Below are 15,127 nucleotides of genomic sequence, written 5' to 3'. Positions count from 1 at the left end.
CACGCAGCAGAAAACACCTGCATTAACACAATAACCCTAAACTGCAGTTCTTCATTATTATGCGTTGTGTACGGACGATGTATTTACAGTCTAAAGAACAGCTGTAGGTTTAAGATGGTTCCCGAGCAGCCTCTAGTCCATGTGCCGCGGTCACAATTAAAGGTCTTAGGGCTTTAACAATGAAAAACGAAACAATGTATTCCCAATAGTTGTTAAATGTTGGCTGGAAGTTGTTTTTTAGAATCGTGATAAGTTGGTAAGTAATCAGAATTTGAATTTTTTTGTCGGGGATATTCTATATGATGTTTTAATAAGACGTATTCAGGGTAAGGTATATTATAGTATTATCCCTAATTTATTAATTAAGATAGTTGCAATCAAAAGTATTCCACCCTTATTGTGCTTATTGGCAAATTGTACAATTTATCAGCTGTTTGCAAAAAAACTAAGACAAGAACAGTTGAAATAGTCAATAAAACTAATATTACCATTTTTTTAATCCAAATTCAACACGAAATGAAACTTGTAATCATCATTGCAGTCTCAAAATCATTCAACCCCTTCATGACCAGAGTAGAGCACTCTGAAATGACTCGACTCCCTGTGTCGAGCACACCTGGTGTAACTAATCAAGGGCTTCATTAGTTTAGGTGTGCTTGAGATGGAACACATAAATTCCTGGTCTGGCCAGGGGTTTGTTGAGAGTGACGTTTGATTGCATGTTGGAAATATGGCTAAGTCAAAAGAAATGTCCAAAAAATTCAGAGAAGAGATCGTTGCCTTGCACAAACAAGGAAAATGATACGAAAAGATATCAAAAGCACTGAATGCCCCAAGAAATACAGTTGGAAGCATAGTTCACACAGTTGAAGGAAGAGTGGCTACACTACCTGGACGTGGCAGAAAGAGGAAGCATGGCGGGGGCTCAGTGATGCTCTGGGGCTGCGTGGCTGCCAACCTGCAGCGTGTGGAGGGCACGATGGATTCAGTCAAATATCTTAGGGGAAAAAAACGTCACACCGTCTGTGATGGAAGATTCTAGAGTGGCCGCCACGGTCGCCAGACTTGAACCCCCATCAAAAATCTCTGGTGGGATTTGAAGAAGGCGGTTTCACAACGCACACCAAAGAATATTACTGAACTGGAGGCCATGGCCCGTGAGGAATGGGCTGAGGTTCCTCAGGAACGCTGTCAGAAGCTGGTTTCTGGCTATGCATCACGTTTGCAACAGGTCATAACAGCAAAAGGGTGCTCTACTAAGTACTGAAGATGCTTGTCATGAAGGGTCATCAAAAGTAGCATTTCGTGTTGAATTTGGATAAAACTTTTGGAACATTAGTTTCAAACAATTCTTGTGTAATTTGTTTATTGCAGCTGAAAAATTGTATATTTTGCCTTAAAACTTGGTCTTCGTAAACACTCGGTTTATATGAGTAAAATCCCCCCCTTTGACTCCCTCCATTCCCCCCAAAAGCCCCACACCACCAGGAAACCATGGCAACTAAAACACACTACTCACATCCACTTTTTTGCATATCTTCTCTATCTTAACTCGTAGATCAAATCAGTCGATCAATAGAATTTGACATTACATTTGTTTTGACTGTGTTGAGTAAATTGTTTCCATCCCTCCACCTCTCCTGCTATGACCTCTGCTCCATTCACGGCCCCTCCTCTTCACGTGTGCCAGGACTCATATATACTCACACGAGAAAGTCCCTGAAGCTTCATTCGGCTTTTTCAGCTTGTGCTTTTAAATCCCTCCAAGAGCTCCCTCTACACACTCGATCCAACATGTCAGGAGACTCCAGTCCACCTGTGGAGGAAAAGTCCAGCTTTCTTGCCTGGGACTTTCTTTATTCAGATCACAGTTCCCAGGCATTTCTGTATCTGTTTATTGCCTCTGCCCTTTTTGCATCTTCAGCCAATGGGTTTCTCTTTTTCCTGACATTGAAGAAGCAGCTGTGGCAGCCCTACTACATTCTGCTGAAACACGCATCCGCCTGTGCTGTGGGGAAGACTTTGGGAACTGTTCTGGCTGTGTTCTCCTCCGGCTCCTGGCGCGCAGCGCACTTCAGCGCACTGCTCTGTTTCTCTCTGACGTCCCAAATGACTTTGGCCCTGATGGTTGTGGAGCGCTACCTGCTCACCTGCCACGGCACCGACTACCTCCGGATGGTCACTACCCGCAGGGTCCACGTCGCTGCGGGGCTGGTGTGGCTGCTCAGCGGGGCGACGAGCATGCCGGGGGGGCTGCTGTTGCACCGGATCCTTTTGGCCGCCCAGCAGACAACCGCCGAGCTCCAGGGGGACGCTCTGACCCTCAGGGAGAACATCACGTGTTCCCGCGAAGACGTGTTGGTCCCGCCGTGTGTCTTCATGACTTTGTGCACGTTGGCCATGTGCTACTGCTGTGGGCGCATGCATCACGCCTCTCTCAGGGCGAGCGTGGCTGTGAAGCGTCTGAACCGCCGGGCCAACCGCTCGGCGGCTTTCTACTTGTTGATGTTTCTCCTGCAGCTGGCCCCACATTTGATCATCTTTACAACGGCGTCCCTCTGCCCGCCCATCACTTCCCTAGTGACGGCGCAACTAATGACGATCCCGTCGTGCATCAGCGCAGCTTTCCATCTCCTCCGTAACCCGCAGATTAAGCCGCTGGTCCTGTCCGCGCTGCATCTGGAAGGAGGGTGCGCGGCCTGCCCAGATGTGACAGAAGCAGATGGGACAGGAGCAGATGTGACAGAAGCAGATGGGACAGAAGCAGATGGGACAGGAGCAGATGGGACAGAAGAGCGCACCTTGGAGAGGGAGAACACGGCCACCACACCTCCTCCTTCTGTTTGTTATTAGTCTCAAACTTAAATAGTCATATTTGAGTATTTGTTTATAAATTTGGTTCGATGTTTAATAGTTTGTGATGAACACCGTTATTTGGCATTTGTGCTGATAAATAATATTTTGTCGTTGCAGTATTTCATTTTCATATTTATTAATTGATGAAAAAATAAGCAGCACGATACTGTGTCCTCTCACTTTAATTTGTATGTTGTTGCATGAATTATTTCAGTGTAATTAGTTTAGTGTAATTAGTTCAGTGTATGTCAGGCCGCTTACCATCTCAATGATATTTTTAATTTGTGACCAAAAGACGGTATCAGCGTTTCGGACATGATGTGAGAAATAAGCTTAATATTTGTTTGAAAAGTTGAATGTGCCTGTAGTCACTAGTGATGTTAAATCTCATTCAATTAAGTCACACGCACACTGTTTTTTGACGTCAGTGCTGTGAAAATATCGTATAATTGTGTAATGTTTCCTTTTGCAGTGGAAATTGGGGAAAAAAGCAGCCTCATTGGAGGTGTTAAATTCAGTTTAACAAATATGTGTATTAATAAGTGCAATTTTAAATTAAATGTTTAAATGTTGATTCTTTAAATGTAATGTGTCCGTCAAATAGTGTCGTCTTTGTGCAAAGTTAAAATAAAGTAATAAATGAATACTTCTAACAATTTTACTTTTCCGTCTCATTCATTAACATGCTTAAGTACAAATATCAAAAATAGTTTGGAATAATTAAATAATGAGCCAGGTGAGATCGGCACACGTGGTAAATATTCAAATCACAATATATTATTCCCTATAAAATCATCACATACGTAAAATAATTTCCCCGGTGGGGGCGAGGTGCTGTAATGACGTCACTATTTAGCTCAGGTTGGCAAGCGTCGCAGATGACGCGTCCAAGATGGCCGACGACCACCTGAGCTGTAACTTCCGCCAACCGACTGTTCGTGAACGTAACGAGGGATAGAGCATAGACACCAGAGCAAGACTGATTCAAAGTAAAAAATAAGTGCACGAAAAGTACTTATAACTTATAACCTTTTTTCGCGTTCTGATCCTTTTTTTCTCACATTCAGAGGTAGGGGGCGGGCCATCAACTGAGAGTGGCATGTAAACTTGAGTGACAGCTTAACAAATAACCGCGGTGCCTTCAGGAAACGTAGGCTCCATGAAACTTAACAACCAACACTTTCTGTACGTTGTATTTAGTATTGGATTTGAAAACCATTGATTCCAGTGACACAGTTCTGTTTAGCGAGCTACTTGCCATCCAGTTTAATGGAATATCATTTTCATTGTTCATTTAAAGGTGGTTTGACTTGTTCACAAGTACATTTTCGATCCTATTTTATCTAAATAGGTTGTTTTTTTTAAACATTTATTTAGATCTTTTCTGGGGTTTTTAACCAGAAAAAATAACCTTGGAAAGCGAAAGCGACGTGGCACAGCATCGAAGACTTGGAGGGCTTTTAGGTTCTACGTGTACCTTTAAAACATGAATACGCTCATCCATAGAGTTTGAACTTCCCAGGCAGGACTGTGAAAAAGACATCTCAACATGGGCCGGGATATGGACCATGAGGAGGTATGGCGTAAAGAAAACAGACCTGTTACACTTCCCACTAGTGTTTATATTTGAAACATGCCAGTGTTAGGCTTTTCTTTAAGCATGTATACATTTCTTAGTCCCTTTTATTGTTTTTTTCAGTTCGTTAGACTACTGCAAACCGAGTACCCAAAGATGCAGGATGGCTACAGGTGGAGAAAACCTATAATATGACTTCCATTATATCTAATCCCATTTAAATAAGTCGCCTGAACAAACTCTTCCTTTTCCACAAGAGGGCGCAGTTTCGCGACCTGAGGACGACGCGTTTCTTCTTTTCTTCTGCTCTGCGGTTACTCTGAGAAGTAACTTTGACAGTGCGGTGTGATTAGACTGTTAAAAATTTGCCGTGCAGCTGAATTTTAATAAAATACATTTTGTGTGTGTCCCATTGAGCGTCCTGTACGGTCTATTTTTGTCTGCTCATCTTTTCTGTGTAACTCCTTGTCCATGTGTTCAGCGCGTTGAAGGACACTTGCAAACAGGACACGTTTTCCAGATCACACATGATCTTTTCACCATCTGTATGAATTCAGGTCTTATTTGTTCCTCCCTCCTCTCACCTCTGCCGTACTCACAAACGCAATCTTTCAGGCAAAAAGTCATTCCTGAAGTGGTGAACCCACTTTGAAGTTAGTGATATATCTGTCCTTCTAGGGTGGGGTTCTCTGACAAAATGCATCAGATCCGTCTCCCATTTAGCAGGATTGTCCTCAGGATTGCAGACGTGGCTCCTTGCTTCGCTGCACGTGAGGAGTCTCCATGAACACGAGGCTTTTCAGGCTTTAAACGGTCCTGAAACCTCAAATCAGTATAAAGAAAAAGGACGTTGGGCAATGTGATCGGACGCACAGCATGAATAATAATTATAATGAATAATTTCTCGTCCTGGTGAAAGTTACTTAGTCAACACAAGGGATTTACCATGGAAACGTCTTGCACAACAACCCCCCCCCCCCCCCCACACACTCCACATGTGGCCGTGGAGCTGAACTGCTGCAAAACAATATAAAAGCGGTGAACTCATTTATATAACCACTGCGTTTAATTCTTTTATTTATTTGTGTAATTGTTCATGCTTCTATTTATACTTGTCCTTTTCTGTCCTCCATCGTTCACGGCTGAGCGTGAGTCAGCGCTACGCAGCCCGGTGAACGTTAGCCACAAGGCTCGCAGCGGAATTCCAGCGATGCAAAGAGAAGGAAACAACAAGAACATTTTGCACCTTAGAACAGGATGTTCTTGTAGGTGGGCCAAGTAGAAAAAATAAATGGGTGTGTGAAATTAAATGATTGGACAAAATCCGGTGAAACAAAAGGTTCTATCAAACGAAGAACACAAAGGCTCAAAGTACTTCTCCGACAAAGAGAAGCTCCCCAGCTGTCGTGAACTCTCCGTCGTAGTTTTCCTTCTGCCTGCTGGTTTATTTGTTCAATTAACTCTTTCGTCATTCCAGATCATCTTTAATTCCCTTCACCTGGCCCTCAGGTCCGTCTCACCTGCAGCCCATTCCCTCATTAGTCCCTCACTTCAGGATCCCCTTCACTCACACGCTGCCACATTGTCTTGTGTGTTACTGCCGAGCTCTCAACGGGTCCTGTTCTGACCCCGTTTGACTGACTTCTCCACCTGGGGCTGTCTTACCTGCACCCTTTTGGGGTTTGTCACGCAGGTTTTGCCAGAAGATGAGTAAAGAACTTTCTGTTTCTGAGTTGTGCTTTTGGGTTCAAGTACCTGTGCTCCTTCCACCTGTACTGTACGAGAGCAGTGAGGACAGAGTTCTGTCTGCTTTTTTAAATGTATTAAACCATGAACTCATTACATTTGAAGTTTGCGGATGACACCACCCTCATTGGACTGATCTCTGGGGGGGATGAGTCCGCCTACAGGTGGGAGTCTGACCACCTGGTGACGTGGGGCAGCCAGAACAACCTAGAGCTCAACGCCCTTCCGTTTCCCTGGGGTCCATCATCAGGACCTCAAGGGGGAGCTGAACATCAGCTACATCACCAAGAAGGCTCAGCAGAGGATGTTCTTCCTGAGGCAGATGAAGTAATTCAACCTGCCAAAGACGATGATGGGTCACTTCTACACGGCCATCATGGAGTCCATCCTCTGCTCCTCCATCACCGTGTGGTACGCTGCAGCCACAGCCAAGGACAAGGGCAGTTCTGCAGCGTGTCCTCCGCTCTGCAGAGAGGGTGATTGGCTGCAATCTTCCGTCTCTCCAGGACTTGTTTGCTTCCAGGACTCCCAGAAAGATTGTAGCCGACCCCTCTCACCGCGGACAAGAACTGTTTGTGCAACTTCCAGGAGGCTGAGGTCCATCAGGACTAAGACGTCCCGCCACACTAACAGTTTCTTCCCGTCGGCAGTCGGGCTCATCAACAGAGCCCGGGCTCGCAAATTACAAATTTGCCTCAGAGGGCTTTACAGTCTGTACACATGCAACATCCTCTGTCCCGAAACCCTCACATCGGCACAGGAAAAACTCCCCAAAACCCTTCAATGGGGAAAAAAGGGAAGAAACCTTAGGGAGAACGTCAGAGGAGGGATCCCTCTCCCGGGATGGACAGACTGCAATGGATAACATGTGTACAGAATCAACAATTCAATTTCTCTAACAGAAATGATACAAGTAATTGCAAGTAGCAGAACAGGTGTACGGCAGGACCACTGCAGGGACAACCTCCATCAGATATAACCACCATCCACAGAGGCTTCTGTGGGGAGGGAGAGCAGAAAGATGTTGGTTTTTGATGACAGTAATATGAATCATATTTAAAGTAATGATGATGGCAGCAGCAGGCGTCAGCAGAGCCATGAGCCAGGAGTCAGAACCGGGGTCCGCACGGAACTATGATCCACGGAGACCTGCTAGGCGAGAAAGCACAAAAAACGTCCGTCATGCACCAACTGCCAAGTCAAGTTCCATGTATGTCTGACATATGATGGCAATAAATGTTTCCTGATTCCTGATTTGAGCGCCTTATTAAATGGACTCAATGAACACGAGCGGAGGGAAGTGAAAAGATGGAAGTGATTTTTCTGCTAGAGACCCGGCCCGCGAAACTAAATGAAAAATATATTTGGGTAAGGTGGTACAGCTGCACAGGAGGGAGGATCCTGTTCTCCAAAAGGTTTGCCCCGGAGTCACTAGAGGTGGAGCAGACCAGGCTTCGTAATGGGGTCTTTATGAATGCTTCTTCTGCTATATATACTGTATAATTAGTCTAATCTTAACCTTTTCTAAAGTAAATTTGTGCATGAGGGCCTCTGTGTGTTGAGGTACAGCATGCACAGTGCAGAACCTCTTTAACAGTCTGAGAACATCTATTCTTGAACCATCTGACACGTTCGATTTAGCCTTTGGTCCAACTCTCTGCATTGGAATGAAATGTTGACATAATTGAAGACTTCTCAGTATGAGAGCAGGATGTTATTGGGTGAACGTATTGTTGAAATGTTGCATCAGCAAGGAAGGAAAATAATCTTTTAACCACATTGTCTAACAGCACCTGAAATTGAAAGACGATCAATCACACCAGCACACCCCGATCACCACACATTCATCATTTCATGTGAGTTATTTCCACTTTTACAGCTTGCTCTTTTCATTTGAGTGTTTTGGGAGTGTCTGACAGGTTGTTTGTCACAAACAAGTTCTCAAGTCCATTGCCCCCAGGACAGAATGCAGAGTGACCAGTTCAATGGAATCCTGGTTTAACTCAATAACCCCGCGTGAAGAGAAGCAACAGTATAAAGGACGGAGACAGAGACACAGAAAGCACATCTTCCTGAGAGACATCACAGACCTCCATCCTCAGAGCTCCATCTCCCTTCTTCTCCACCCGACCTCCACAAGGTAAGAGCAGCTGAGCCCTCGCCCTCTCTGCCCAACTTCATACCTAAATGCTCATTTTTTATATATTGTTATTATTTAGGATCTTTTAGTTCCTTGATTCGGCACCAAATGTTTCTTTGTCTAGCTCCACCCGTGTGGAGTAAACTCCAGTCAGTGTGATCCCAAAAGCTTTGAGTGTTCCTCTCCAAATAGATGGAACGCTTCAGTACCAGTACTACTTCCAAGGACTTGTTTCCTCATCACCTCTATTCATCCCATCCTGGGCCTCATCTAACAGAGCTCACATGGAGTCCACTCAGGCTCCATGTGGTGGTTTTAGAGACAATTAGGAGCCTTTTGATAATTGTCCTTAGCGTGCAGGTTCATCCTCACTGTCCCTCACACTGTGTGCATGGAGGGACTAAAGAGTGTTTCTCCTGTCTCTATATGAAGAGTCTCTCCACCTGCTGCTGCCTCTTCTCCACCATGAAGACAGGTGCTCTGCTCCTCCTGCTGGCAGGTGAGCAGCCGATGGAAGTGGACTTTAGAACCTCTTAAAGACTTGAGATCCATTTCAGAGTAAACTGATCTTTGCAGACTGGAGTGTGAGTGAGGAGAGAAGCGTATTAATTCACCTGTGATGTTCTTTTCCTTCACATTCGTGCTGTAGTTGCTGCCAGCCAGGTGGACGTCTCCATGTCTCAACAAATGACATTTGGTATTTCTGGGGGAGAGTTTGAACTGAGCTTGTGTCCCATCACCTTCTATGGACGCACATACTCATGGGTGTCCGTGAGTAAAACTAAACCCTCTTACTGCTGTTATCTAACAGACATTCCAACGAGACATTTGACTTTCCCTTTCTTCCAAAAACATTTAACTAGTACATCTCATTTATTCGGCATTACATTCTGCATAATAATCAGAGTCTGAACAAGGAAACAGAAATAGTAAAACACATTTGCCTGTAGTGGAGTACTACTATAAAGTATCTGACTATTCTGAAGTACAAGGAGCTGAAAGGTGAGAACGGGACCTCACTAGCATCCCATTCCCTCATCCAGCTGTTCCTGTAACAATATCCTATCCAGATGTTTTATTGCTTCCCTTTTCCGTATTTTCACACTTGTTTTTATTCATTTGCCTCATTTGAGCGTCATGATTGTGAATTTTGTTTGTAATAAAACAGTTGTGTGATTAATATCAAATGAAGAAGTGATTATTAAACATTATCAAAGTATTATCATGAGACTCTGAAGAGTAAAAGTCTGGTGTGAAATGATCATAGATAATGAAACATAATAAGCATCATTCATGTCCAGAGTGTATTAACCATTGATCTACCGGTCTGATCTCCTCACATTTCTCATTGCTTGTGTCAACAAGTGTCACCCAGAAACCTACAGATGACCAATGGGTTCACTGAGAACTTCACTTTTTCTTCTTCCAATGGTTGTTTCTGAAAATGGTGCCTTTAGACAAAGTCTTTAACAGATGAACCTGTCTCTGTTTCTTCAGGTGAATTTGACGGATTCTTTGATGTTTTGTTTCATGGACGGCCCCGGCGATCCACCTCAAGATTGTGTGATGCTGCATGAAACAATTGGATCAGACAAAGTTGTCGTGCAGGAAACTGATGATCAGATAGCAGTAACTGGTCTGCCCAACATACAGGCATCATCCAAATGTGTTTTGGAATTTAAATTCAACAGGAATACCATCAAAACGGTGAGTCATTATCAGTTTCATGTTTTTACTCTGATGGTATTTTCAAAACTTGAACCTTTTCATACATCGCTTGATGAAGTGTGCTTGGATATTAAAGTTAAGTTCTCTGTTTCTCCTCTTTGTTCAGGTTGATATTTCTTTCTTGAACTTTGGACCCCAAACAGCTTTGACCATTCGGGGTCATGGTCGATTTCCCTCAACAAGTGTAAGTATCTACAAGCTGTATCTTTGTTGCCACGGCAACATCTGACCTCAAACGTCAAATGTGCCCTAAATGCTGACCTTCAGCCAGAAGAGTGGAGCAGTTTGTTTCATGTTTTAGTTCCGTTGACTGAAGTAAAGAACTAAAACATTCACGGAAACGTCTTCTAGCTACTTGTGAATTGTTAAAAAGTATTTTCTCTCTTCTTGAATCTGTTAGTAATTCATTAGAGGAACAAACTGGGTCAATATTAGCACAGCTTATAAGAATAATGCTCTTTGGTCATTTTAGTGGGGGGGTCAACGGTTGACTTCTGGTCATGTGATGCTGATCAATTACATATTTATTTTCTATAGCCAAAAATTGCAAATTACAAATTTGCCTTCAGAGGGCATTAAAGTCTCTACACATGCAACATCCTCTGTACCGAAACCATCGCATCGGCACAGGAAAAACTCCCCAAAAAGTGAAAAGCCTTTCATGGGGAAAAAAGGGAAGAAACCTTTGTGAGGTCAGAGGAGGGATCCCTCTCCCGGGATGGACAGACTGCAATGGATGTCGTGTGTACAGAATGAACAATGCAAAATATATACAATACATTCAATTCCTATGACAGAAATGAAGTTAAAAGTTGAACTGGAAGTTGATTCATGTTCTTGTCCCTCAGTCACACTTTTACCTTGATGTGTGTCCTACGTCGTTCTAGTTGCTGATTATGAAGGTCGGGAACCGGACTGTGGAGTCAAAGTCCATTCGCGCCATCACACTGAATGGGGCATCTATCTATGATGTGAGTTCCTGCGGAGACTCAGGTGAGTCAATCAGGTGGTCTCCACATAAAGGGAGGGGGACTCTTCAGGGCTCCCCTGATTAAAATGTGATCTCTTAAAATGTCAGTTATTTCTCTCTCTTAAAGCTCGTATCAAACTCCTTCTCAAACAACCTGTCCCCTCCCAGGTGTCCCTATACTATACGGTGAGACGTTATTGGACTTCCCACAGAACTGTTTCAGTGTGGTCTGTAATAGGTCTGCAGTCTTCGGTCCCGTCAGTTCATGTACACCCGACGAGGTTTGCCTCGGCAACAACACGTAAATATGTTCTTTTCATATTTGTATGAAGTGTGAATGAACTGATTTAAATGAAGTGCTCCACGTGGACTGAAAGCCCCTGAAGACTTTGTGGAGGAGATGAAGACGTCCTGGTTAAATATCTCTGTGTCTTTGTATTCTGCCTTGAGGAATGAACAGACGGCTCAACTTGTGTCTCTGCATCTCCATCAGGTGTAAACCCCCCCCCCCCCCTCAGTGTGCACCGTGACTGGCTCCACCCTCATCGATTTCCACGCCGAGGTCCCCTCGGTGGAGGATCGCTGTGAATACGTTCTGATGACGCCTGCAGAAGGAGGACTTGGTGTGGTTCTCATCGGGGGGTTCCGTGAGCGACGCCGTACAGATGTGTCCTTCTTGGACTACTTGATAATAAGTCAGACAGCTGGAGACATTCATCTGGAACAAGGTGGAAGAGTGCGGGTGAGCTGCTACGATCCATCTGAACGCCGTGTCTTCATGGGGGGGTTGATTCATCTCTGAAGGTCATTACGAGCCAGGAGGTACTTTGTGATGTATTCAAAGACTTCATACGTATTGGGCGATAGTATAAAGTAATACATGTGGTTGTTCCTTTCCTCCAATAAAAAGGGAGCAGAGTGATCAGTGTATTATCTCAGGATATATTTGTGATCTTAGTTACTTTTATGGAAATATGATCACATGTACCATATAAAGTTCCTTCATTTGATATCACAGCTTTCAGGGGTCAGATATTGTCTTCTTTATCCAAAGTAAGTGGTTATGATAGCACCTTTCAGCCGGTGATTCCTTCATGCTTCCTCTCTGCTGGGATGTAGGTTGGTGACCAGATCCTGGATCTCAACACCACGACTCAGCGATTCTACGGCGTGGAGCTCTCCAAGGACCAGACTGGAGTGACCGCCAAACTGCCCAACTCCAAAATGACGGTCGTGTTTGATGGCAACACGGCACACGTGTCAGGTACTGAATAATAAAAGCTGCGCTTGTTAGGGTCAAAGGTCATTGGTTTGTCTCTAATTGTCTCCTAATATCAAACAGGACTAAAGGTTTCCTTAGAGGGTTTGTGTGGTAACCCCACTAATAAAATCCGGACCACCACCTTCAGTGCTGATCGGATCCCATCGGCTGGGTACAGCTTGGTCTTCACTTCACTGCTTGTCCCCCCCCCCCCCCCCCCCCCCCCCTCTAGCTGCGACACTCTGCACACCGACACCATCGACAGTTCCATCAACTGCAGCCGCTCAGCTGACCGGTAAGAAGTGACCCTTCTGACCAGTAGACCCCCCCCCCCCCCTTTAAACAGCATGGCGTCCTCTGCGTCGTACCTTTCTATGTGCCACCACCTCGTCATGTGACCAGGGAGGGTTTCAATAGACTGTTCTCTGGTTCCTCCTCTCTGCATGGCTGGATCAGCTGTGAGCTCCTGAATAAGCCCCCCTTCGATGCTTGTCACCAACACATCGACACGGACGCCTACGTGGCCGCCTGCAACAACACTTTGTGCGTCTACCCGGCGGTGGACGGTCTCCACTGCCAGTTTCTGGAGGCCTACGCCGAGTCCTGCAGCCTGAAGGAGGTCCCACTGGGGGACTGGAGGACAACGGTCCAATGCCGTAAGATGCTCGTCCACCTTCTGCTACCTGCTGCTTGGAGGAGGTTTAGCTCATTCAGTTACACATTTCAGGCTTATTCAGTTTAGTGAAGGATGTAAAACTGTACTTCTGTAGATGAGTATTCAAAGGTTCCTCAAGAACAAATAATACAGTGTTCTTTATGCAGAATAAATGCAGATGTATTACATGTAAGCAGAATTTGATTTAAAACATTTACATTTAAATCTATTTCATCAGTAGTATTGTTCCCTCGTGTTAACGCTCTGTTTTAGTGATGTCAAGCCTTTTCTGACTCGATAACCAGGTGATGTTGTCTAATACATCTTTTTACTAAACGTAAAATGGATCCTCACATGGATTTTACTTCCTGTTGTGCCCATGTGTCTGTGTAGCTGCTGTCCCTCAGGTATCCTGTCTGGACCAGTACTGCAGTGAGCACGAGTTCTGTGGAGATCGGCTCGGTGAAGCCAGCTGCTTCTGTCGGGCCTTGTTTGCCTCCAAGTTCAACCCGACCAACACTTTAGGTACAGTCAGACTTCACACGCTGCAGCAAGTGCAGGGTTTCTCTTTTCTTCTTGTAGACTAAAGCTGGACGTGTCTTTGCCTCCGTGATAGATGAAACCAGCTCTTAATAGTCCAATGCCTCCAATGCTAACCCCTCCACACTGAGATGTTGGTACTTGATACTTGTGCTGTTGGGCTTTCAGGCGAGCCGACAGTCTGCACGCAGAACTCTGCCACTCTGACTCTGGCTGAATGTCTGCTGCAGGACCGACGCATCAACTCCTCCGTCCTCCACCTCAATGACCCCGAATGCAAAGGCCATCTGGACCCACAAACCCACATGGTGGAGTTCAGCTTCGACAGCGGCCACACCTGTGGGGCCGAGATTTCGGTGGATGCCCTCCTCTAGTTGGTTGCCTTCAAAAAGTGTGTTGTTCCTATGAATGTGTGGCAGACTGTGTTTACACCACCAGCACATAAACAGGTGAACAGGTTACTCCCTCTGAAGTGAAGATGCCTCGTCTTTCCATCTCAATCTAGGAAAACAACACCCAAATCCTCTACAAGAACACCATCATGACGAGGAACGCCTCTCAGAACGGCATCATCACCCACCAAGACCAAGTACAGATCGACTTCTCCTGCTTCTACACAAAGCCGGAGGTCCAGAGTCTGTCCTTCAGGATTAAAGACAGGTAAGCAGAGGCCGGCTGAGCTCCAGCTGCTCGTTAGCCTGCAGCCTGATGTGGTTTGTGGAAGCTAAAGTGTGTGTGTGTGTGTGTGTGTGCGTGCGCTCTGCAGCTCTGTGGTACTGCAGGTCGTATCCGGACCTTGGAACTACACCCTGACGATGGCCGCCTACACCGACGGAGGACTCCAGAACCTCGTGGAGTCGAGCAGCGAGCTCCAGCTGAACCAGAAGGTGTGGCTGCAGCTGAAGACGGACGGGCTGGACGGCGACGCGGTCGCCATAGTGACCGACTCCTGCTGGGCCACCACCCAGCCGTCCACCGACAGCAGCCCGCGATACGACCTCGTCATCGCAGGGTGAGACAGAACTCTTTGTCTGCGGCTTCAAGGATCCGCAGCAGGTGAACTCACCTGATTTCCTGTTTCTGAGCAGATGCCCCAGCAAAGCCGACCAGACAGTGAGGGTGGAGGGAAACGGACTGGGAACCTCCAACGTCTTCTCTTTCAACGTGTTCCAGTTCTCTGGAGAAACATCTGCCATCTACCTGCACTGCAAAGTGGAGCTGTGCCCCAAAGAGGGAACAACCTGTGCTCCGGTAAGCAGGAGCAGAGAAGAGGCTGCTTTACCCATCAGTGATGATCCTGTGTGGTTCCTCTCCTGGTGAAGGAGCATCATCCCTCATGCATTAATATGTCAGCAGCTTTGTTACTGGAGCTGAGTTCTTTATCACGTTATAATTTAACCTGCAAACAAATGTCTACTTTAACAACATAAACAGACAAAGGGGTTCTGTGCTGTGGACCTGCGTGCAGCCCACACGGGCTGCAGTCTAACCCTGAACATGCTGCCTGTCTTACAGACCTGCCCTGGAAGCATTTGATCTTTTATTCTTAAAATTTGTGGCCTCTAAATCCAAAGATGTCAATGTAAATATTTCAATCGAAGCATTGGTAAGATCCAGATAGTTAGAACCAAGGAGCTGAAACCATAGTCAGTCAT

General features: G+C 45.5%; 1 protein-coding gene and 1 long non-coding RNA gene across 2 annotated transcripts; both read left to right on the top strand.

Annotated features, from left to right (window-relative positions):
- The first annotated feature begins 8,100 nt into the window (after nt 1-8,100).
- Nucleotides 8,101-9,087, top strand: LOC119221394 (uncharacterized). Its single transcript, XR_005120688.2, has 3 exons — nt 8,101-8,318; nt 8,751-8,817; nt 8,968-9,087. It is a non-coding gene; the product is annotated as an uncharacterized LOC119221394 (long non-coding RNA).
- A 1,855-nt stretch (nt 9,088-10,942) lies between these two features.
- Nucleotides 10,943-14,842, top strand: LOC119215939 (alpha-tectorin-like). Its single transcript, XM_062560908.1, has 11 exons — nt 10,943-11,039; nt 11,535-11,758; nt 12,136-12,280; nt 12,359-12,449; nt 12,510-12,572; nt 12,734-12,933; nt 13,326-13,457; nt 13,641-13,828; nt 13,978-14,132; nt 14,239-14,484; nt 14,561-14,842. Exons 1-11 carry the CDS (start codon nt 10,943-10,945, stop codon nt 14,790-14,792), a joined length of 1,773 nt encoding a protein of 590 aa, XP_062416892.1. The 3' UTR covers nt 14,793-14,842.
- The last annotated feature ends 285 nt before the right edge of the window (nt 14,843-15,127 follow it).

The sequence above is a fragment of the Pungitius pungitius genome, chromosome 3 (genome assembly GCF_949316345.1).
Source record: "Pungitius pungitius chromosome 3, fPunPun2.1, whole genome shotgun sequence".
NCBI lineage: Eukaryota > Metazoa > Chordata > Actinopteri > Perciformes > Gasterosteidae > Pungitius > Pungitius pungitius.
Note: the sequence above shows the minus strand (reverse complement) of the source record. Positions and strands in the feature narration are given on the sequence as shown.